Below are 25,001 nucleotides of genomic sequence, written 5' to 3'. Positions count from 1 at the left end.
TCTCCTCCTGCCTCCAATCCCTCCCAGCATCAGGGTCTTTTCCAATGAGTCAACTCTTCGCATAAGGTGGCCAAAGTATTGGAGTTTCAGCTTTAGCATCAGTCCTTCCAATGAACACCCAGGACTGGTCTCCTTTAGGATGGACTGGTTGGATCTCCTTGCAGTCCAAGGGACTCTCAAGGTTATAGCAATTATTATGAAATATTTATCATGCTAATGACCTTCCTGCACTTAGGAGGTATGCATATAGGAAAAATCATTATTAGTAAGCTAGTTGAATGGGGACATATTTATTCTTCGTTTTTGTTTCAAGTAATTAAACCCAGTACTGTGTATGTCTGCACATAGAAATATAAGAAATATATTTTGTGACGATGGAACTGATGGTCTGCTTCTCACTGCCCGTACACACGGTATATTTAACATCCGTGAGAAACTCAGTTGATGATTGTAGCTTACTTCCTAGATCCCCTAAATGTGAAAGCAGATTCAGTCTTAAAGGAAATCTTTCCAGAACCCTGTTTCCTTGCCTTCCTAGGCAAAACTCATTAAACATAATTTAACTACTTCTTAAATAGTCTGGATCTCTATAATACCACAGAATTATACTCCTGGAAGGACCCTGGAAATTTTAGTTAAAAGCCAGATAATTTTTTCTGATGAGAGAATGGGAAACAAGTCCAGGGACTGTTCCAAAGATGGGCAGTTGGATGAGAAAGCAGGATTTCTGACACTGAGTAGAGAGCCTGTCTTTATAGCCCTCAGTCAGAGTGGTGCTGGTACATCCCTGCCCTCAGGGGCTTCTTAGAGTAAGTCCAAGGGCCCCTTTGCCAAGTAACCCCATGCAGCTCAAGTCTGGATGTTCTTCTGGTCTCTCCCTCCACTGAGTGGTGTAACACTTCTCACAGTGTTCAGTGCCTTTAGCAGAAACCTCCAGACCCTTTCTAAACTGCTGCTTCTCATCTGTCCTGGAAAACTACTTCTTCAAGCTTGAAAAGCACCCTTCTAAGCTAGTGGGTCTTTTCAACTGTGTGATGCCTTGAATGGGGCTGTCAGTGGCATTTTGACAAACTCCAGACAGGTGCTAAATCGTCATCATGTACCAGATATCCAGGGGAGCCCTTGGATATGGAAGGTGAAGTGGCACAAACACAGTTTTTGAGATATCTTATGAGGATGTCTAAGACAGTAGTTCTCAACCAGGGACTCTTGTCCATCCCCATCTATTTGGCAACATCTAGAAACATTTTTGGTTGTTATGACTGGGGAGAAGGTGTTATAGCATCTAGTAGGTAGGGGTCAGAGATGCTATTAACATTCTAAAGTGCCTAGGAAACCCCCACAGCAAAGAATTATTTGGCTCCAAAAGTCAATAGTGCCGAAGTTGAGAAACCCTAATCTAAGACTAAAGAAGGCTAAAGAACACAGGGGCAGGATTTGGATTACAAACCTAAAGCCATGGATTAAGACACCCGAGAACTGAAAGAAGAGACGATAAAGGATAGCTGGTAGTCTTTGGGGGTCGTATGTTAAGTGTATGCTTAACTTTAGGAGAGGCTGCCAACCTTTTCCAAAAGAGTCTGTATTATTTTACATCTCCAGAACAACGCGTGAGCCCCAGTGGCTCCATATCATCACCAGCGCTTGACATCATCAGTTTGATGTTTCTGTTTTTGCCATTCTGATAGGAATTGCATTGTGACTTTTTATTTGTATTTCATTAAGATGGGGAAACAGTGGAAACAGTGTCAGACTTTATTTTTTGGGGCTCCAAAATCACTGCAGATGGTGATTGCAGCCATGAAATTAAAAGACGCTTACTCCTTGGAAGAAAAGTCATGACCAACCTAGATAGCATATTGAAAAGCAGAGACATTACTTTGTCAACAAAGGTCCGTCTAGTCAAGGCTATGGTTTTTCCAGTGGTCATGTATGGATGTGAGAGTTGGACTGTGAAGAAGGCTGAGCGCCAAAGAATTGATGCTTTTGAACTGTGGTGTTGGAGAAGACTCTTGAGAGTCCCTTGGACTGCAGGGAGATCCAACCAGTCCATTCTAAAGGAGATCAGCCCTGGAATTTCTTTGGAGGGAATGATGCTGAAGCTGAACCTTCAGTACTTTGGCCACCTCATGCGAAGAGTTGACTCATTGGAAAAGACTCTGATGCTGGGAGGGATTGGGGGCAGGAGAAGGAGGGGACGACCGAGGATGAGATGGCTGGATGGCGTCACTGACTCGACGGACATGAGTCTGAGTGAACTCCGGGAGATGGTGATGGACAGGGAGGCCTGGCGTGCTGCGATTCATGGGGTTGCAAAGAGTCGGACATGCCTGAGCGACTGAACTGAACTGAACCGAGTGACTAATGTTGAATATCTTTTCATGTGCTAATTTGCTGTCTATATATCCTTTTTGACAAGGTACCTGTTTAAATCTTTTGCTCATTTATTTAGCTGGGTGATTTCTTTATTTTTCTATTACTGAATTCTGACAGTTCTTTTTACATTCTGGATACAGTCCTTTGTCAGCTACATATTTTGCAAATGTTTGCTGCCCCTCTGTGGCTTGTCTTTTGGGTCTTCTAACAGTGTCTTGCATAAAGCAGAAGCACTTACTCTGATGAAGTCTACTTATCATTTTTTCTTTTATGGATTGTGTGTTTAGTGGCACATCTAAGATACCTCTGCATAGCTCAGGGTCGTGCTTTCTTTCAAATGTTTTACAGTTTTAAGTTTTACGTTAGATGTGTAATGTGTGGGTGAGGTTCACCGTTGTTAATGTTTTTGCCTGTGGATGTCCAGTTTTCTAGCACCATTTGCTGAAAGGACTGTCCTTCTCCATTGATCTGCCTTTGCATCTTCGTGCAAAATCAATTGACCAGATATTTGTGTGTGTCTATAACTGGACTGTATGCAGTTCCATTGATCTATTTGTCTGCCTTTCACCAATTCTATGATGGCTTGATAAATATATTTTTACAGTAAATCAGGTAGTGTGAGTCCTCCAACTTTATTCCTTTTTTTCCAAAATTATTTTGGTTATTCTAGTTCCTTTGCCCACCTATATATATCTTAGAATCAGCTTATTGATTTCTGTAAAAATATCTGCTGGAATTTTTGATTGAGATTGAGTTGAATTCATGGATCAATTTAGGGAGCATGGAATCAGAACAATATTGAACCTTCCTTTCTATGAACATAATGTATCCATTCATTTAGGTCTTCTTTAACATCCTTCCTTAGTGTTTTATAGTTTTCAGCATACAAAGTCAGCATATATTTTGTTAGAATTATATTTAGTTCATTTGTGCTATTGTACAAGATACTATTTTTTAATGTCAATTTCTAATGTCAAAGCTAGAGTATAGGAAAATATTGGTATATTGAGCCCATATATTGATCTCGCTTAAACTCATCAGGTCTAGGACTTTCGGAAAAAACAGACTTGGGATTTTTCTACATAGACAACAATTTTGCAAACAGTTTTATTTCTTCTTTTTTATTAAAACAATTTTTTTTATTGAAGTATAGTTTACTTAGCATGTTGTGTTAATTTCTGCTGTAAAGAAAAGTGACTCAGTTATACATAAATATATATTCTCTTTCATGTTCTTTGCAACCCCATGGACTATACAGTCCATAGAATTCTCCAGGCCAGAATACTGGAGTGGGTAGCCTTTCCCTTCTCCAGGGGATCTTCCCAACCCAGAGGTCAAACCCAGGTCTCGCGCATTGCGGGTGGACTCTTTACCAGCTGAGCCACAGGGGAAGCCCGTATTGTTTTCTATCATGGTTCAGCACAGGATATTGAATGTGGTTCCCTGTGCTGTACAGTACGACCTTATTGTTCATCATATTTCTTTCTTTTTAATCTATATATGTTTGTTTATTTTTCTTGCTTTATCATGCTGGCCAGGACCTGTAGTGGGATGTTAAACAGGAATTACTATTAATTTTAATTACTATTAATTTAAGTGGACATCTTTGCCTTGTTCCCAGTCTTAAGGGGAAAACATTTAGTATTTTATAGTAAAGTATGATGTTAGCATTAGGGTTTTTGTAGATGCTCTCTTCCAGATTAAGGAAGTTCCGTTCTATTTCTAGTTTGCTAATAGATTTTGTCATGAATGGATGCTGAATTTTAGCAAACAGATTTCCTATATTGATATGATCATATAGTTTTTCTTCTTTAGTGTACTGATACTGTGAATTATATTGACTGATTCTCACATATTGAATGAGCTTTATATTCCTGGGATAGAGCCCCCTTGGTCATTATGTATTTTCCTTTTGATATATTACTGGATTGAATTTGCTATTATTTTGGTGAGGATTTTTGAGTCTGTATTCATTGAGAATATATTGGTCTGTGGTTTTCTTTCAATGTTGCTCTGGTTTTAGTTATTCGTTTCTTCCTGAATGTGCTTTGGTACTTTCTTTCAAGGGATTCGTCTGTTTCGCCGAATGGGCTGAGCTGCTCCTGGGGCTCGCTCAGCACCCTTTCCGTGGCTGCGGGGTCTGTGGTGGTTTGTGTTGCCGTATCCTCTTTGTCTTCTGCCTCCTTTTCCCTCTGCTTGCCGTCCTCCTCCTTTGTCAGTCTGGCTAAAGGTCTGCTCACGTTATTGACTGTCGCCTGGTTCTCTGGCCAGAAGCATGAGGTCTGTTAGGGTTCTGCCTACCTTTCCGCAGCATCACTGTCCAGGACTGGGGCACAGCTAGGAGGGCAAAAGGGGAAAGAAAAGCCAGGAGACTCGCCCGCAGTACCAGCCCTTCTCTAAGCCTTGGCTCCCTTTCATAGTCACCTTCTTTTGTTCACTTTTCAGAGTCCTCAGGTCGTTGCTTTTTGTATTTTATCCAGATTTTTTCATTGTATTCAGCAGGAAAGAGGTTGTATTGACTTACCTCATTATGTCCGAAGCAGAACTCTCCTGGAATGCTCTTTTTTTAATCACACTATCTTTACCCTCACTTGCTGCTCCTAAGGAACCTGTCAGTGAGTGTATGTTTTGAGATATCAGGTGCCTGTAAAGATATAAGTTATTCACAGAAAACTGTCTGAGGAAATCTAGGTTCCTTACAGAGAAGTGTCATGAATCTCTTCTCTTTCCTCTGTTATCAAAGACAGAAACCCACTTCTGGCTGGCTTGAGAATACTGTTAGCCTCTGACCAGGAAGCCAGAAATGTCACCTTCCTCATTTTTTAACATTGCTTCCCTGAGTTGATTCTGTTTCGAGCAGATCTCCAGAGTGGCCCACCATGACCTACATACTCCCGGATCAGCAACCCTGAAGGGCAGAGAGTGGCTTTCCCCAATAGTTTAGCAAACATCTTGAAGCTCTCATAGTCTGGCGAGGACTGCTTGCTCATCTCTGAACCAGTCTCTGATGCCAAGGCATGGGATACGCTGATAGACAGCCTCGATCTTATGCTCAGCCTGGGGTCAGTTGGGGTTGAGGCATCAGTTATACCTGAACCTCAGACGCTGAGTGGGAGCTACTTAAGACATGCGTTCTCAGCCAGGGTGATATCACCCCCAAGGAATTAAAAACGTCTTAGATATTATATGGTTTAACAGATTGACAGTGTTATTTATGGGATTAACATTTCATGGAGGTCGGTAACTGAAACAATGTTGAGAAGGGCTTCTGAGGGGACAACAGTTTAGAAGGAGGTTGAGCAACACTGCCCTAAATGAAACTGAGATACTGTCATCAAAAGAAGGGGCATGGATACCAGACAGCAAAAACAGCACTTATCTGCTCTGGGGGAGTCTTGGAAATTGGAGCCAGCAGCAGACTGGTGGCCAGGGGATGCCCTCTGTCACCGGGGTGGAGAGCAGGGTGAGCGCTAGTGCCCAGGAGTTCTGGGATTGAAGGGTTGTTTGATATGAAGTGTGAGGAGGTACCCTGACCCAGCAATTCTCTGCTGTTTCTGGTGTAGGTGAAGAATGAGGTGGAGAAGCTCCCCAGGCAGCAGCGGAAGGAGAGCATGAAGCAGAAGATGGAGGAGCACACTCAGAAAAAGCAGCTTCTCGTGAGTGCTTGTCCCTGAGCTGGGGGGTTGGAGGGGTTGGGGAGTCCCAGGTTTGAGACCCTGAATGGTGCCCCAGGTACTTCTCTGTCTATGTCCGTGCCCTGCCCTTGAATGTTCACCTATGTCTCATTCTTGCTTGTGCTCAGTCGTGTCCAGCTCTTTTGCAGCCCCATAGACTGTAGCCCACCAGGCTTCTCTGTTCATGGGATTTCCCAGAATGCTAGAGTGGGTTGCCATTTCCTTCTCAGGGGATCTTTCCGACCCAGGGATTGAACCTGAGTCTCCAGCTTTGGCAGGCAGATTCTTAACCACTGAGCCACTAGGGAGACCCCCTATCCCATATTCTGAATATCTATATCAGATGATCCTGGTTATCCCTTTTATCACCTCTCCCATGCAGCCTTCCTTGATTCCCCTCACTCAAGCTGGAAGTGAGCTCTTCCATCTCTGCGAGATACCACAGATGTTTATTTCCATCTCTCCCAAAGCCTTTAGCACCTCCTGCCTTGTTTTATGGTTGTTTGTACATCACATCTCCTTGACCAACCCAGTATATCCATCTGCCCACTTGGAGTCTCAAAGACATCAGGCCCAGATCTCCCAGACCTTGTCCTGTTCTCACATTCCAAGGGGTCACTGTCCTCCATTGTGTTGTGAGACCAGAGGCCTTGTCATTCCTGGTGCCTCTTTTCCCTCAGTTCGTCACTGCTTCTCAGAGTTTGGATTTTTTTTTTTTTAATCTCCAGACTCTTTCTGGATCCATCAAGTTGTCAGCATCTCTGTGACCCCCGAGCCTGTCGTCTTTTGCCTGGACTACTTCAGTAACCTCCCAGCTAGTTTCCCTGAAGCTCTTGCAGCTCTTTCTCTTACACCAGTTGGTGTGATCAACACGAATTCCATATCTGATCCAGATCTGATCATGACACCCTCCCCCAAAAGCCCTGGCCTTTAAGCCCTTCGCATGGATAAACCTTCACTTTACCCATCTGACCAGATCAGCCTTCTCGTGTGCTTTCAAGGCCCTGGAGGTCTGGTTCCTATCCACCTCTCTCAGTCCCTTCTGCTCCAGCCTCACCAGCCTTCTTCCCACTTCATGCTCCCATCTTCTCCCACTTCCTCTGTCCCCGAATGCAAAGAACATTAGAGTCTACCATTACAAATGTATTTGTATTAATATATTATCTAGTTTAGTGTTCACAGCTTACCAGGATAGGTGCTGTTCGTTTTTCCCTTTACAGAGGAAGAAACTAGGGCTCGGAGAGTTGACAGTGCACGGTTAACACTGGGGTCCGAGGCCTGAAGCTGAATCTGGCTCCAGACTCTCCTGCTTTCCTACAGCCTGTCCTGGATGCTCTGATTAGGGGAAGAGTACAGTGCTGGGGAGTGGCGGGGAGACAGGTCCTCTTCCCTTGAGAGGGGGAGCAGACTGGCCCTTGGAAACCACTCTGGCAGTTGCATCAGGAGCCTCAAAAATGTATCAAGAGCCCCCAGAAGCCATCCTTTGGCCTAGATTTTCTGCTTCGCGGGCTAATCTTACAGATGAGTTATCACAGAGGCTCAAGGACATTTAGCTACCAGAATGGGAAGAGCAGCAGTATCTAAAAGAAAATCTATAAGCAACCTCTTATGTATTGGTTTGGTAAGTTAGAGAGTAGTTATACCATGAAATATATTCAGCCATTAAAATATATTTTTGATAGGTGGTTACATTATGACATGGAAAGTTCTTTTTAATAATTTTTACAAATTGTGGAAAATTGACATAAAATTTGATATCTTAGTCATGTTTAAATGATTCTAAGTACATTAACATCATTGTGCATTACCATCACCACGATCCACCCCAGAACTCTTTATCTTTCACAACAGAAGCTCTGTACCCAGAACTTAACCAAGAACTCCCCACTACACCCTCTCTCCAGTGCCTGACGACCACCATTCTACTTTCTGTCTCTGCAAATTTGACCTCATATAAATGGAATTACGCATTACTCATCCTTTGGTGTCTAGTTTACTTCCCTTACCGCGTCCTCAAGGTTCATCTGCATTGCAGCGTGTATAAGGATTTCCTGCCATTTAAAGCCTGAATAATATTTCACTGTATGTGTACACCACACTGTGTTTGTCTGTGTATTTGTTTATGGACACTTGAGTTGTTTCCAATCCCTTGGCTGTTGTGAATAGTAGGGCCATGAATATGGGTGTATAAATATCTCTTCAAGTCTTTAAAAGTAATTTTTGAAACAACAGATGTAGATACATTTATATAAATGTACCAAAACCAGCTGCTGGCAATGAGTGATAACATTGGTGCACATTTTAGTTTCTTAACGTGTTCCCTAAAGTTTAGTGTTTTTTATTGAAGTATACAATGTTGTGTTAGTTTTAGGTATGTAGCCTAGTGGTTCAGATATATATGTGTGTGTACATATATTCTTTTTCAGATTCTTTTCCCTTGCGGGTTATTACAAAATATTGAGTATCGTTCTCTGTGCCATACAGTGGGTCCTTGTGGGTTATCTACGTCATAGATGGTAGCTAAAATTTTAAATTTTAGCTTTTACTGTTTATTAAGGAAAACATAGGCACAAATAGGTATAATAATATAATAACGGTAAAGAGTTGGATTGGCTGTGTGGCTGAACAACCCCCTGACCTCAGCAGTGATCAGCCCCTATCTGCTCACTTCCCCACCCTACTGTATTATTTTGAATTGACTCCCAGACCTCATATCATTTCACCTGTAAGTACCTCAATATGCATCTCTAAGAAAATAACAACAAAACCAAAAACACACTTAAAATGTTATAAATTTTTTTTGGCCGTGCCATGTGTCTTTGGGGTTTTAGTTCCTGAGCAGGATTGAACCCTGGCCCTGGGCAGAGAGAAGAGTGGAGTTCTAGCCACTGGGCCGCCAGGGAATTCTCACCCCTAAAATTGTGAACACCCAACCTTAACAGGACCGGGAGTTCGTGGCCAAGCAGAAGGAAGACCTGGAGCTGGCGATGAAGAGGATCACGGCCGACAACAGGCGGGAGATCTGCGACAAGGAGCGCGAGTGCCTCACGAGGAAGCAGGAGCTCCTGCGAGGTGGGTGCCTAGAGCGGGGCTGCACGTCGGGCCTGAACGGACGGCCCAGCCCTGGGCGGGAACGGACGCTGGGACTTCTCCACGCTCAGACCAGACATCAGCCTCGTGGCGAAACGGGAGGAAAACCCCCACTGAAGTCAAGACTGAGGCAGAGATACCATTATCAATAACACGATTTAACACGCTGGCACACGGCAAGGAGGAAGGAGAAAAAGAAGCGACGCAGAATGGGTGGGAGCTGTATCAGTGGATCAGTGAGCCGGTCGGCGGGGTGGGGAGGTGCGGGCAGAATCCAGAGCCCCTCAGAGCAGCCGCATCCCGTGTTGAACGCCTCCTCTGCCAGGCCGTGTGCCTCCACCTTGTACCTTCACCACATCGTACCCTCTCAAGCCCACAAGGCAGGCCCTGCGTTTGCCCGTTTTTGGAGACGAGGAAACCGAGGCGCGGAGAACGGCCGTGCTTTGGCCAGAGCGGCCCTGCTCGCGAGCGGCCGCGTGGGCCTTGCATGCAGGCCTTCTCTCGAAGCCACGCCCTTCCGGCCCCCGCCGGGGTGGGGTTTTGGCAGCTTTGGTGCTGGCGGGCCCCTACCAGCTCGGGACTGTGCAGCGGCAACAGTGCGCGTTCCCGCCCGAGGGAGCGGGCCGGGGGCGCCTGGAAACTGGCGAGCTCGCGCCTCTGGGTGACAGCCTTCAGCGCGCAGAGCTCCGCCGGGAGGCTCTGGGTAGGGCGCTCTGCAGGACGCAGGGCTTGGGGTCTTTATATAGCCCCCAGGCTGTCTTTTTATGGCCAGCAGATGTTGGGTACAATTTTGCGGGGTATGGAAAGCAAGCAGGCTCCAAATGGCTAGAACTCTGTGGGCTGAACTCCGTTTACAGCAGCTGGCTGAGTGAAAACTGGACTTTGGTGCCTGTGGGCTGTGGGCCTAATGGTCCCTGTCTGTCGTAAAGAGGTGAACATAGGACTGATACCCGAGTGCTGTTTCTGGCTCATCATTATACCGGGGACTGCAGCCAGGACTCCGAGGGCCCGGGCAGTTAAACGCTGTGAGCCAGTACTTAGCGTGGACCAAGCAAAATGAGTCCTTGGTATTCCGACATCCTGAACAGAGCCACGGGTGTTTGGGAAAAGTCCCTTCCCCTTGCTTCCTTTTCTTATCACGTGATGGTCTATAAGAACCATCCTACTTGTGGGACTGTGGTTCTGATTGGTTTGGAAGCCAAATCACTGCTTCGGTGTCCTGTGGGCAGATGCTGGCTTTCATGGGACAGGAGGGAAGCAAAATAGATGGAACTTTCACAGTGGGCTGAGCAGGACCGGCTACGTCTTTCAGGGTGTGAGGTTCTCCCTCTGACCCCACCTCCCTGCCCTGTAGTACTAATGGACTTCCAGTGATAAAATGCCAGGTACTATTCCAGAACGCATAGAGGGAATGTGGAGGGTCCCATCCATTTTTCAAAGTAGGATGTAGTCGTACCTGTCATACCTTCTTCGTGGGGTTTCCACATGAGCGCTTCCCATCCGCCCCTTAGGGAAGGACAGGCGCAGTGCAGACAGAATGTAACAGTGTCTTCCAAGGATATTTCTCCCTCCATGGTATGCCATTTGGCAGAGGTGGGAGATGGGGCCTGAAGCAGTCTTTTTGTCCATCCCAAACCCCAGTGATATGACTGGGTTCTAGCCTATGTCTCTGGTTTCTCTGGCTCCTGACGCCCTGACACTCCAAACACTTCCTGCTGTATGCTGCAGGGAGCTCTCACCCGAGGTGCTGGGGAAATTCCTAGCTGGTGGCTCAGCCAACATAGGCTGATGAGGCGGCGCCATCACCAGCTGCGGTGTGACGAGACCAGGCTCGGGAGTGGAGGGGAGGGCCTGGGGGCTCTGGCCATCTGCACCTCACTGGGTGCTGTGTCCGCTGCAGACCGGGAGGCGGCGCTGTGGGAGATGGAGGAGCATCACCTGCAGGAGAGGCACCAGCTGGTGAAGCAGCAGCTCAAAGACCAGTACTTCCTCCAGCGGCACGAGCTGCTGCGCAAGCATGAGAAGGTGAGGCTGCGAGCCCGCGGTTCCCGGGCTGCCCCTGGGGGGCCGGGAGGCCACCCCGCGCATCTCAGAGGAGCCGGGTGGCCACAGGGAGGCTCGAGAGGTTCTCGGCGATGTCCTGCCTCAGATCCAGGGGCCAGGAATCATGGAAGCTCCCTCCCTGACCCTGGCGCTTGACGTATATGTCTCACTTCCCCCCCCTTTTTCCTTTCCTTCGTCCTGCCCTCCTTTCCACTTTCACTTTGTCTTTCCCATGCATTCTCTCAGAATACTTTTTACTTTCTTTGGTTATAATTGATTTACAATGTTGTGTTAATTTCTGCTGGACAGCAGAGTGACTCACACACATATAGACACACATACAGTCTTTTTTTTATAGTCTTTTCCATTATGGTTTCTCCCAGGAGGTTGGATATAGATCCGTGTGCTGTACAGGAGGACCTTGCTCTTTATGCACTCTAAATGTAATAGTTTGCATCTGCTAACCCCCAAACCCCAGTCAGTCCCTCTCCATCCCTCCCACCCCCACCCCCACTCTTGGCAGCCAGTCTGTTCTCTGAGTTTGCTTCTGTTTTGTAGACAGGTTCATTCGTGCCATTATTTTAGATTCCGCATGTAAGTGATATCATTTGCTATTTGTCTCTCCACTTAGTATGGTCATCTCTAGGTCTGTCCATGCTGCTGCAAAAGGCATTACTTTGTGTTTTTATGGCTGAGTAGTATTCCACTGGATACGTGTGCACATCTTTATCCGTTCCTCTGCCAGTGGACATTTAGGTTGCCTCTGTGTCTTCACTATTATAAAGAGTGCTGCTGTGAACATAGGGGTGCATGTATCTTTTTGAATTACAGTTTGTCTCCCGAAGAGTGGGATTGACGGATCATATGGTAGCTCTTAGTTTTTTGAGGAACTTCCATACTGTTCTCCATAGTGGCTATACTGACTTACATTCCCACCGACAGTGTAGGGCTGTTCCCTTTCCTCCACACCCTCTCTAGCATTTATTTGTAGACATTTTAATGATGGCCATTCTGACAAATGTGAGGTAGTACCTCATTGTAGTTTTGATTTGCATTGTTGAAGATTGTAGGTGTGTAGGTTTATTTCTGGGCTTTAGTCTGTTCCATTGATCCATATATCTGTTTTTGTACCAATACCACACTGTCCTTTTTATTTTTTGGATAGACTTCTTTTTATTTATTTTATTGTTTATCTCACAGCCTGTGGGATCTTAGTTTCCTGACCAAGGATCAAACTGGGCCCTTGGCAGTGAAATCTCAGGAGTCCTAACCACTGGACTGCCATAGATTTCCCAGTACCACACAGTTTTTATTACTGTAGCTTTCTACTATTGTCTGAAGTCTTTCAAAATACATTTAAGTCTCAACTTAAATACTGCTTCTGCCAGGAACCTTTCCCTAACCTCCCCAGCCCAGAGAAGGGCCCCTTCTGTGTGGCTGGAGCACTCTACTTCTGTGCAGTTGTCTTGGTTCAGTCCCTTTAGTGGGGACAGAGACAGGTTGAACTGAGATCTGGTGTGGGTTATTACAACTCCTAACCTAAGTACAGTGTTGGAAGTCAGCCCAAGGCTGTGGCAGTTTGGAATAAACATGCCCTACCTGGCTAGAAAGTCAGGGGAGGCTTCTTAGAAGAAGTGATGCCTGTGCTAAGTTTTGAAATACAAGTGTTAGGTGAAGGAAAATATTCAAATTTATCAAGACTTTAAAAAATATGAATTGACACCTATCAATAATGAGGAACCATCCCATTAATGTACATTTTGCTCTGAGATAATAGCTCAGGATAGCATGCTACCAATTGGTTAAATGAGAAGGCATTCAGAAGGTAAGACTCTAAAACATTATTGATGGTAATGCGAGCCTTGTTCTGAGCATTCTGAACCACGCGGGTCCTGGGCTCCTGAGTGGCGCGTGGCAGCCCTGACCTCTGATTTCACCTGTGTGTGTGAAGCAGCTGACCTTGTCCCCTCTGGGTGTCCCTCTCAGGAGCGCGAGCAGATGCAGCGCTACAACCAGCGCATGATTGAGCAGCTGAAGGTGCGGCAGCAGCAGGAGAAGGCGCGGCTGCCCAAGATTCAGAGAAGTGAGGGCAAGACGCGCATGGCCATGTACAAGAAGAGCCTCCACATCAACGGAGGGGGCAGCGCCGCTGAGCAGCGCGAGAAGATCAAGCAGGTCGGGGGCCTGGGGTGTCATGGAGTGGGGCCCGACCCAGGTGTGGTGGGGCCTGAATCTTACACATTCAGGGGAGTGTGAGATGGAGCAGAGTCTTGGAAAGAGGAGTGGAATGGAAGCCTCACGCTGACGCCCTCTGGTGGACAGGAAGGAGGCTTGGCGCTGCTTTCTGATGCACGCTCCCTGCCACACTCCTGGGCTTCCATCCTGCAGCTGCTTCCACCTTTTCATCTACTGAGACCCCCACTCACAAGTCACCCAGGGGGCTCGGGCACATGGAGTCGGTGACCCTGGACTCCTGTGATTCCTGCCTCCTCCACACACTGTCCTAGCGCGTCTCAGTGTCCCCGCCAGTCTGTGGGCTCCTTGAAGGCGGGGCTGGGAGGACTTTGCACAGGGACCCTGCCTGAGTGGCGCAGGACACTGCCTGTGTACACTCTGGCCCCTTGGGGCGTCTCCCTGAGGGAGGGACCTCGCTTGTTCTCGGTTGCAGTTCTCCCAGCAGGAAGAGAAGAGGCAGAAGGCAGAGCGGCTGCAGCAGCAGCAGAAACATGAGAACCAGATGCGGGACATGCTGGCCCAGTGTGAGAGCAACATGAGTGAGCTGCAGCAGCTGCAGGTACCGCCCCCTGCCCCGCCGTGCTCGCCCCCGTCTCCCCGGGGGCACGCAGTTCTCTGGGGGTCTTGGGACCCGACAGACAGGGGAGCTCCAGGTGGAGCTGTCTCCATCCTGCTGTTCTCTGTGATGTCGGTCACATCATGTCCCCCTCCCGTGCCATAGTTTCCACATCTCTAAAATAGGTGTGGGGCAAGGGTGATGACTCCTATTTGTAGAACTGGAGTGAGGCTTTGTGAATGAGATGGCAGAGCTGAGCCAAGAGCGCTATGCCCAGGGCCTGGCAGTGGGCATGATGCTGGCCTGCTTGGTCATCCCTGTGTCTTTGGAAAAGGTGTTCCAATAACCCTAATACCAAAACCAGACATTACAAGGAGGAAAACTACAGATCAGTATCTCTCATGAGCACAGATGCACAAATCCCCGATGAAATGTTAGCAAACAGAATTTAAAAATACATAAAATGAAGTATATACCATGACCAGGTGGGATTTACCCCCCAGGGTTGGTGCAGTATACAAAAATGAGTTAATGTAATCCATGACAGGCTAAAGAAGAAAAATCACATGTTCATATCATCAGTAGATACAGAAAACGCATTTGACAGAGGCTGACACCTGCTTATGTTAATTAGCAGAAGGGAACTTCCTTAACTTGATAAAGAGTATCTACAGAAACCTACAGCTACCATTATTCTTGATGGTAAGAAGCTCAAAATTTTCCCATAAAGTCAGGAAAAGGAATCCCGATATTGCCAAGCTGGTGTGACCCCCCTTCCCTGGGGAGATCCTTGACCTCTTCAAGTTTCTCAAATCCCAATCGAGTTTGCCTCACCCTAAGGGCCCTTGCCGAGGAGTTGGTAGTTGGAGCCCCCTTGTGGTGGAGCGAAGCATTGCTCTACCTGACATGCACTGACGCTCGCGTCTGTGACCTCAGGAAACTCTCGAGGCTGTGAGATCCACCCGGCAATTTCTCGAAGGGCAGAGGGCTGTGGAGGAAACACCGCAGGTGTTGAAGCCTGGCAGGCAGGGGCTCTGCTGCTTGTTGCTGTGTGAGCTTTAGCCAGCCCACTCACCTTCTGTATTTATGTTCCCACCCCTGCCTCATGGGGTTACTGTGAGGACCAACTGAGAGAAGCTGTAGAGAGCTCGCAGCCAGCTCTGGGCAGGCCGGAAGTTCTCAAGGCGGCCATGAGTATTGTTCCCAACCAAGGCGGTTTCTAAATTCCTAGAACCCTTGAGCTTGAAACCCCAGGTAAAAGTCCCCCAAGCAGTTCTACTCCCCCAGTCCAGGACGGTGGAGGTGTCTGGATAAAGGCGCTTTCCCCCTGCTTTATAAATGCACGATAAGCTGCAGGAGTGATTCTCTGTGAGGAACCAACAGGGAACTGTCCCTGCTGTCCCTGCGGGAGGCTCCAGGTTCAGTTTTGTGAGGCAGATAACTTGCCTCATAGAGAGAGCAGTGATGTTGGCAAGCCTCAGGCAGGTCCACGGCCCTTATCCCTTGTCACAGATCTCTCCTGGAGGGATGGTATGTGACACAGAAAATTATATAACTTACATAGATACAAAATGTTTATACATACAGATTATCTCATCTCACGCTGCCATAACAAAACACCAGAGACCGGCTGGCTTAAACAACAGGAGTTTATTTTCTGACAGTTTTGGAGCCTGGGAACCAGAGATCAGCCTTGCCAGCATGGTTGGGTTCCAGGGGAGTGGATGCCTTCTTGCTGTGTCCTCACGTGGCAGAGAGACAGGAGAGAGAAGGGGGGAGAGAGGAGAGGGGAACGGAGGGATGGAGACAGGGACGGAGCACTCTAGCATGTGAGCTCCCTGGTTTCTTCCTGACTCACCCCGGCGTGAGGGCCCAATCCTCCTGGTCTCACTAAACTCCTTCTCTCCCAAAGGCCCCATATCTCCAAATACCATCACACTGGACATTACAGATTCAACATAATGAATTTTAGGGAGAAACAATTCAGTATACAGCACAGATGTTTAAGAAAATGCTATTTGTAACAGTGAAGATTAAGAGCAACCCAAGCTGGCCAAAAATACGGAAATGTTTAAATTAGATAAAGCCATACCGTAAGATACTCCGTAGGAATTAAACATCATGATTATAAAAAATGTTAATTCTTTGTAGAACTGTTTACATTATAATGTAAACAGGAAGGCAGGTTTCAGAATTTTATATACAGGGTGGGCCAAACAACACACAGGACAGAGCCTGACAGGAAATATATCTAAAATCCTGTAGTGTTTGCCTCTGTGTGGTACAATTAGGGCACATATTTACTGTTAATGGTTTTATTGTTTTGTTAAAACAACATCTGTTCATGTTGAAAAATTCAAACAATGCAGGAAGCACAAAGAAAGCTGCGAAACTGCTAGAGGTCCTATTACACAATGAAACCTATTAATGGTAATATTCTGGAGTATTCTTCCAGGCTCCTTTTGGTGCATCTGTATTCATCTGTGTAGAGTTTTGTATAAGTGGGGCTTATAATCAAGAAGACCTAAGTGCACGATGCTGGTGCCTCATGGTGTGTCTTAGCCCTCTTACCTGTCCTGCCTGGAATATGTTCCAGAATGAAAAGTGTCACCTCCTGATAGAGCACGAAGCCCAGAAGCTGAAGGCCCTGGACGAGAGCCATAACCAGAACCTGAAGGAATGGCGGGACAAGCTCCGGCCGCGCAAAAAGGTAGCCGAGTCTGGGCCGGCGGGCCTGTGGAGGGCTCTGCTTCACTGGACCACCGGTGTCTGCCTAGGATGCGGGTGGAGATACAGATATGGATGAGATACAGACTTGAGGGTTTATTTTAAGGAACTGGCTCACCTGATGGTTGGGGCGGGTCAGTCTGAAACCTGCTGGGCAGACTGCAGGCTGGGGAGCCAGAGAGAGTTGATGTTGTGGTCCTGAGCACCAGGGCAGTCCAGAGGCGTAGTCCTCTCCACAGTGGGGCTTCAGGCTTGCCTCTTAAGGCCTGCAGCTGACTGACTGAGGCCCACCCATATTATGGCAGGTAAGCTGCTCTATTCAGAGTCTACTGAGTTACCTGTTAATCACATCTAAAAAATTCCTTCACAGTGCCACCTGGACTGGTGTTTGACCAAACAGCTGGTTACTGTGGCTTTGCCAGGTTGACAGATAAATTAATTGCTACAGGGCCTCAGTGTGGTTATCTGTAAAGTGAAAATATGAATATCATACAGTGTTACGTGGAAAGTCCCTAGGCCACAGTACAGGCCAGGGACAGACTCATTTCCTTCTGTCCTAAACTCTCTGAGGATGAAGCTGCCCTAACTGTCCTTGATTCTCTGTCCTTAAGCCCTGAGGTCTGTTCTGTGGTCATCTTCAGCTCTACCTGCTCTAACTGAGGTCTGGCCAGGAGGCGGCTGCCCACCTCTGCCTGAGTGGCCTTGGAAGTCCTTGAGTTGAGGCCTCCCTCCCTGTGCTAATGGAGATTTCTGGCTGGAAGCTGGCCAAGGCCCCAGACCTTCCGATTAAAAGGTCCACACTTACTTGTAACCACACATGGTCTGCTGGGACTTGTGATACTTGACACTCAAATCAATAATACTGCTGACATAGGTTCCCTCTGGCATCAGAAGTAAATGCCTGGTACTCTTACCCAGCGGTTCTGTATGCTTTGCACATCCTGAGAGAATCTGAAAGTGAACGGTGACATTGCCTCCAGCAACTGCATCAGTTCCCAGACTGCTTGGGGGGTGAGGGGGGGGTGCCTGGATTTAGGGAGGTATTCCAAGTGTGTGTTTGGTGAGCTGGTATTGGATTTTGCTGGTGGTGGCTGCCTCTTTTCCTGAATTCTTTGTAGATGCATTCTCTCCTTTAACCTTTTTTTTTTTTTTTTTCATTTACCTGGGTTGCTGGTGGGACACTGACCCGGAGGTGATGATTTTCATTCTAGAATAAATGTTTGTTACACTCTTGGATTTCCAGCAGCAGCTTTGAGCTGTGGCCCATGTTGGGGGAGCCAGGGGAGATGATGGTACCTTGTGGAGTATTTTTAGAAAAATTCAAATTTTTTTATTTCAGTAAGCATAGAATGTCTGGTGAATTCAATAAGGTGTTGCTTGGGTCATAGTTAACATCAAATGTGGCCTCAGACAAGCCTTTCCTCCTGAACCTTGCTTTTGACCCCTATAAGATGAAGATAACATTTCTTCCCTTAAAACAGGTGTTTTAAGGCCTGTTCCCATGGGCCAAATGTGGCCCACCACCTGCATTTGTAAATAAAGGTTTACTGGAGCACAGCCATGCACATACATTTACATATCATCTATGGCTGATTTTATACTACAACAGTGGTTGAGCAGTCTTACCAGAGACCTTAGTGTCTGCAAAGCTGGAATATTCATGGTCTGGCCCTTTACAGAAGGATTGCTGACGGCCCTGGGTGACATAGAGGACATAGAGGTTGTATGGGGTAAAAGAGAGGCGTGCTCTAGAGGATAGGTTCTGAAGTAAGACAAACATGGGAGAAAGTCTTTGCTCCCCCATTACTAGCTGTGAGACCCTAGGCAGTTACTAAACCTTTCTGTGCTAAAATAAAAGTGGTAGCTGATGACTTGCAGGCTGAAACTGGCTTACAGAGAGGTTTGGCCAACAGACAGCAATTTAAAGACTTTTTTGAGTTACCAATCTTTTAAGTATAAGGAAATTTTACATAAAAACCTGGATTTCCAGTTTCTTTTGAAAACTTAGGAGCTCTAGCAACACTGGGCCCGTCATACCACATGACAGCCATCAGCTGGAGCTGGGAAGGCAGTGTCCTTTCCCCATCTTTCCTTTTAGGTAGAACTCACTAGAATTTAGTACTGTTGAAGGAACGTGAGCTTAAGGGGGTAAGTTTGCTGAGACTATTTCAGGGCATCAAAGAATACTTTTAAAAAGAGACAGAATGCTGGTCAATTTCTGTGAATGGTTACTTCTATAATGAAAGCAAGTAATAATGAAGCCACATTTACTGAGTAACCCATGTGTGCCTGACTTTGCAGAGTGTTTCAGAGCCTGAACTCTAAAGTTAGACCCATCTTGCTTCTGCCCCCATGTAGCTGAATGACCTTGGGCAGTGACCTAAACTCTCTGAGCCTCAGTTTCTCCATCTATAAAATGGGGATAATAGTATCTATCTCAGAGTGAAGATTAAATAAGCTGTAATACACTTAGCATAGTATGTGACATGCAAGAAGTACTCAGTAGTTACAGCCCATTAGCTTTTAAAAATATATATATATTTTTTTGATGTGCACCATTTTTAAAGTGTTTGAATTTGTTACAGTATTGCTTCTGTTTTATGCTTTGGTTTTTGGCCTCAAGGCACATAAGCTCTCACGTGCAAGTCCAACCAGGGATTGGGCCCGCACCCACCGCATTGGAAGGCGAAGTCCTAACCACTGGACGATGAGGGGGAAATCCCAGCCCATTGGTTTTTAATTTAATCTTTTCAAGTGCCCTGCCAGGAAGACAGTGAGATTGCCATTTTACACGAGAGGAAACAGACCTGGGGAGGAAACGTAACATGCAGAGGCCCACCCAGCTGCTAATGGAGCTGAATCCCATTTGACTATAAAGCCCCTGCTTTTTTCCTCTGCACTCTGCTTCCATTTTTTCTTTTTTTGGTCTTCTGGTATGATTTCCTTATTCAGTCGTGTCTGACTCTTTGCGACCCCATGAACCACAGCACGCCAGGCCTCCCTGTCCATCACCAATTCTCGGAGTCCACCCAAACCCATGTCCATTGAGTCAGTGATGCCATCCAACCAGCTCATCCTCTGTCATCCCCTTCTCCTCCTGCTCTCAATCTTTCCCAGCATCAGGGTCTTTTCAGATGAGTCAGCTCTTTGCATCAGGTGGCCAAAGTATTGGAGTTTCAGCTTCAACATCAGTCCTTCCAGTGAACACCCAGGACTGATCTCCTTTAGGATGGACTGAGTCTTCTCCAACACCACAGTTCAAAAGCATCAATTCTTCGGCGCTCAGCTTTCTTTATAGTCCAACCCTCACATCCATACATGACTACTGGAAAAACCACAGCCTTGACTAGATAGACCTTTGTTGGCAAAGTAATGTCTCTGCTTTTTAATATGCTATCTGGGTTGGCCATAACTTTCCTTCCAAGGAGTAAGCATCTTTTAATTTCATGGCTGCAATCATCATCTGCAGTGATTTTGGAGCCCCCCAAAATAAAGTCAGCCACTGTTTCCCTGTCTATTTGCCGTGAAGCGATGGGTCTGGATGCCATGATCTTAGTTTTCTGAATGTTGAGCTTTAAGCCAACTTCTTCACTCTCCTCTCTCACTTTCATCAAGAGGCTCTTTAGTTCTTCACTTTCTGCCGTAAGGGTGGTGTCATCTGCATATCTGAGGTCACTGATATTTCTCCCAGCAATCTTAGTTCAATGTTATACTTGGATAGTTTTAGAGGAACTTTTTGAAATTTTTTAATGGAAGGATAATTACAATGTTGTGTTGGTTTCTGCCATACATCAACATGGATCAGCCATAGGTATACATATGTCCCCTCTCTCTGGAGCCTCCCTCCCACCCCTCTAGCTTGTCACAGAGCCCCAGTTTGAGTTCCCTGAGTCATACAGCAAATTCCCACTGGCTATTTTATGTTTTACATGCTGGTGTTGCTAAGTCGCTTCAGTCGTGTCCAACTCTATGTGACCCCATAGACGGCAGCCCACCAGGCTCCGCCGTCCCTGGGATTCTCCAGGCAAGAACAGTGGAGTGGGTTGCCATTTCCTTCTCCAGTGCATGAAAGTGAAAAGTGAAAGTGAAGTCGCTCAGTTGTGGCCGACTCTTAGTGACCCCATGGACTGCAGCCCACCAGGCTCCTCCGTCCATGGGATTTTCCAGGCAAGAGCACTGGAGTGGGTGCCATGCCTTCTCCCCTATTTTACATGTTAGTGTATATGTTTCCATGCTTCCCTTCTTAATTGGATGTGTATTTTTGGAGAACTCAAGACGTTTTTCTGGGGTAGGACACCATTTATCTTGTTAAACTTGCGTGTGTCCAAAGGAAGAAGCAGCTGCAGTGCCGGCTGCCTGGCGCCCCCCTCGGAGTTCCATGATGTGCTCTCACTGTGTCAAGAAGCCCTGTCCTACAGTGGCTTTCAGAGTCAGAATCTCAGGGGGTGGCACGGCTGCGCTTAGGTTTTGAAAAGCCCCCTGACTTGGCAGGCCAGCAATCTGCTTAGGAACACTGTGTCCTCAGACAACTCTTGTTAAAGCTCTTCCTCCATCTTCTATTAGAGCCTCAGGTTTTCCTCCAGTCATCTGGCTGTTCCCTGGCAGCAGACTCACTTCTGCTGTTCCCTTGCGCCTGTCTAGACTGGCATTTCCCTAAAGCAGAACTCTTGGCCCACAGGCAACTCCTGCATGGTTGAGGCAGTAGGAAGCAGGAGGCGGTACTTACCTTCTGGGTGGTGGGCTCTGGGAAAGGAAAGAGGCAAGACCAAGTTACCTGAGCACTGAGGCCTGGGGGGTGGGGGGCGGAAATTTCCAGAGAAGACCACTTTGGTGGTCCAGTGGTTGGGGGAGACTTGTGTCCTAAGTGGCGTGACTGAGCTCCATCTGCCCTCTGTCCTAGGCTCTGGAAGAGGATCTGAACCAGAAAAAGCGAGAGCAGGAGATGTTCTTCAAGATGAACGAGGAGGCAGAGTATGCAAATCCCACCACCCCAAACAAGGTCACCAAGTTCTTCCCCTACAGCTCTGCAGACGCTGCTTCTTAACAGCCCCCTAGGGCCGCTCTGTGAACGAGTAACTCAGGACCCCCTTCCTTCCTGCTTCCATGCCACTCGCGTCCAGCCCCTTGCCAAGTGCCGCCTCAGCTGCGCCCAACGGCCCTGGCACCCCTGAGTCCTCACTTACTGTGGAGGGCGAGGGTTCATGACGGCCGCCTGACCATGCTCCACTTGAGCCCAGTGACCTGGGCTGTCGGTGGGGCCGCGGACTAGGAGGAAGAGGTGCTCTGTGGCCTCGAGGCCCCTCCTGTTGCCAAACCAGCAGCTGTGCTGTCTGTGAGCTTGAAGCGCTGCCGCCGAGGTCCCCGTGGGTCCACTCATCCTGTAATTCTCGGGGGCTTTTCAGCCGTTCCCCGCAGTTGGAGACAAGAACCAGGGCTCTTAATGCCCATTTTGGCTCCAGCAGAGCCTGGTGTGCAGCCAGATGCCTGGGGTGCCGCATCCCCAGCTCCCCCAGTTTGCTTTCCTCCTGAGACCACCTCCACAGGGTGGGGCAGGAAGAGCCTGCGCGCTCATTCTGATCTCAGGTGTTTTTGCCGTCTCGCGGTCCCCCTTTGTGCACACACGCCCCTCCACCTTCCCACGCACACAGAACAGGGCCCGCTGGTGCTACGCGGGCTTGCCTGTGCCCTGGGCCTCTTGTGCTGGGCGCACTGGAAGGTGCTTGCCGGCTGAGCCCGTGCCACAGAGCATGTTAGGGCTAGCCACTGGTATGGGGTGGGGGTGCTGGGTGTTGGCCCCAGAGGCACAGATGGTACAGGCTGAGTTGCCAGTCTGTGATGCCTTTTTGGCCCCACAGAGGGATCCTCTTCAGGGATAGACTTCCCAGCCCAGTCACTCTGTCTCCCAGTTGCCCATCCTGTCTGCAGGTGATTCGGGAAGGCCGCTTCCCTCTGCGCCGTGTCCCTCCTACTTCAGGGTCCAGCCTCACACTTCAGACAGAGGCTCACAGGCACTGCACCTTCTGTTCAGGGAGAAATACGGAGTGCTTCTTGCCCCAGGAAGCTGACAGAAGCAAAGCTTCTGTGTCTCAGATGAAGCCCTGGGCCTTGCCGCCTCAGCCGGCCTCCCAGAGGTTCCACTCCTCATGGGCTAGAGCATACATAACCCGGTAAGGCGAATGCTCAACCCAGCATTCAGTTCATCTACAAAGAAAACCGTTTTTGTTTTTCCCCACCTTTATGTCTAACTTGATATAAATGAATGTCTTCCTTAGGAAAACATCTGCTTTAAAAAAAAATATGAAGGTGACTGAGACGAGTCAAATGGGCATACTGATTCTGGGCGTGAGTTTGCTGGTGATGGGTGGCTAACACTCTGGGAAGAGTTCCTCTTTCTTCCTCACCTATAGGTTAAGGTTAGATGTTCTGTCTTTCTACAGCAAGTCTCTGGAGTTTTCTGGGTACTCTTGTAACTGGATTTTGGGAAAGGAGGGTAACCATTCAATAGAAAAAGGGACTCGTGGTTCCACAGACTTACATACGCAGTGAAGCTGCCCCGAGGGCCGTGGGAGGGTACTGGTCCTCTTAGGTTAGTGAGCGCTTAGCTTGCCTGCTTCAGTGTTTGACCCAGAAGGGACAGTTTTCAGGTCTCCCACACATGAGATAAGGGAAACGATCCCCTTTGACCCTCTTTGGTGCACAGGTGCGGGGGAATCGTGAACTAGCGGCAGCGTGACAGACGCAGTTCCACCGGCGAAGCAGCAGGGGCGCAGGGTCTCGCAGTGGCCGATGGCAGGGCTGGTTTGGGCTTTGTTTACAACACTGCCTTCTGTAGCCTGGGTATGAGAGAGAGTATTAGGAGAGAGGCCAGTCTCATGGTTTAGGAGGAAGTCCTTCACATTGGAATCTCTTTCAAGGAGGTGCCGCTTTCTGCTCAGCACCGCCTGAGCCCTACTAGTTCCCCCGTCCTTTCAGGATGGGGTCCGCTTGGGGCCTCCAGGCTCACCGTTAAGCCAGTATGACGCCCCTCACTGAGGAAGCCCATGCAGTATTCTCCGTGTTCTGTGCTGATGTTTTCTCTGGAAGGGACAGACGGAACTGTTTCTCATTTTCAGTCAGTTTTTAGCAGAGTAAATAGAACTAACTTATATTTTCCCTTTTATGGAGAAGTTATTTTTATGTAGTTTCCAAACTTTATATAAAAAACTTTTGTGAAGTGTTCTCTGCAAAGTTAACTGCAAGAATGTAAATATGCTTCTAATAAAATAACAAGGTGAGAAACTCTTTGCATTTGGGTTTGTTCTCTTGGATTGGGGTGGGGAAAGCAGGGAGGAGACTTACCCAGGAAATGATTTACTATTGTCTGAGTACACTGGTGCCTCCCAGGGTGTATAGCAGGTCAGAGGTCAGGGTTTCTGTTCTTGAAGAAGTTACATTTGATGTATTTTTTCTACAGACATTTATATCATTCTCATTTAACAGCAAACATTTTGCCCCTAAGAGTTTTTACATGTTAACTTACTGAATCCTTTTCAACAACCTGTGAGGAAGGCACTGTCATTTTATAGATGAGGAAACATACTGGGTAAGGGGAAGATCAGGTGAAAGCTCACAGCCCTGGTGCCCATGGAATTCAAAAGTTTGAACTCCACGGTCTTCTCCACAGCTCCTCTCCCACCAACTGCATGCATTACACTCAAGCAAGAGACACACAATTACCCACTGTCTTCTCTGCCATACAGAAAGCGATGGCCACGCTTCTAAAACCTCATTCAGGGGTTCTCAACCTGGAGTCTATGGACCCTGTTACACGCACACAAGGGATCCACGGGGAGAATTCAGGGTATCGTTGTACCTGAATGAGAAAGGTAGTCTCACTAAGCTCTAACTGAATTTCAGCATTTCCTTTCTTTATGGGTATAGGCAACAAACTAATATTATCAGCAGTACTTGTGACTATGTCAGCAGTAGAAATCACAGATACTTCATCTCACATTAGAGATGTTGCAGACATCTTCAATTAGCGCTTTTGTTCGTGTTGAAACTATAGTAGTTACTGGACCTATCACTAGAGAGACACAAATGTACACAACATATATATCTACATAATACACACATTTTCTAGTATTTTGACACCTTCTGTTTCATGATGATTAGTGTCGCTTTAATCTGTGTGCTTTACACTGTGCATTTGCGAATGCTACCCTGAGAAGGGGTTTCCGTTCTTTGTGGAATGTCTTGGCCCTTCCCGTCTGCAGCCCTGAGTTGTCACTGGCCTGGAAACGCTCTCACCAGCAGGTGGC

General features: G+C 47.4%; 1 protein-coding gene across 3 annotated transcripts in view; it reads left to right on the top strand.

Moving 5' to 3' along the window:
- STK10 (serine/threonine kinase 10) overlaps nucleotides 1–25,001 on the top strand; it is a 152,773-nt gene that overhangs the window by 106,296 nt on the left and 21,476 nt on the right. For 2 of the 3 annotated variants that reach the window (XR_011249595.1, XM_069556024.1), the window contains exons 13-19: nucleotides 5,940–6,032; nucleotides 8,993–9,122; nucleotides 11,041–11,165; nucleotides 13,170–13,358; nucleotides 13,852–13,977; nucleotides 16,571–16,684; nucleotides 21,602–21,672. Coding sequence is in view for 2 of the 3 variants with exons in the window: in XM_069556024.1 (XP_069412125.1) it covers nucleotides 5,940–6,032; nucleotides 8,993–9,122; nucleotides 11,041–11,165; nucleotides 13,170–13,358; nucleotides 13,852–13,977; nucleotides 16,571–16,684; nucleotides 21,602–21,672 (848 nt within the window). In the remaining variant the exon portion in view is untranslated. Of the gene's footprint in view, nucleotides 1–5,939; nucleotides 6,033–8,992; nucleotides 9,123–11,040; nucleotides 11,166–13,169; nucleotides 13,359–13,851; nucleotides 13,978–16,570; nucleotides 16,685–21,601; nucleotides 23,980–25,001 lie in introns of those variants that run through there. The other variant, XM_069556023.1, reaches the window with a different exon arrangement.

Source organism: Ovis canadensis, chromosome 16 (genome assembly GCF_042477335.2).
Source record: "Ovis canadensis isolate MfBH-ARS-UI-01 breed Bighorn chromosome 16, ARS-UI_OviCan_v2, whole genome shotgun sequence".
In the NCBI taxonomy this organism is placed as follows: domain Eukaryota; kingdom Metazoa; phylum Chordata; class Mammalia; order Artiodactyla; family Bovidae; genus Ovis; species Ovis canadensis.
Note: the sequence above shows the minus strand (reverse complement) of the source record. Positions and strands in the feature narration are given on the sequence as shown.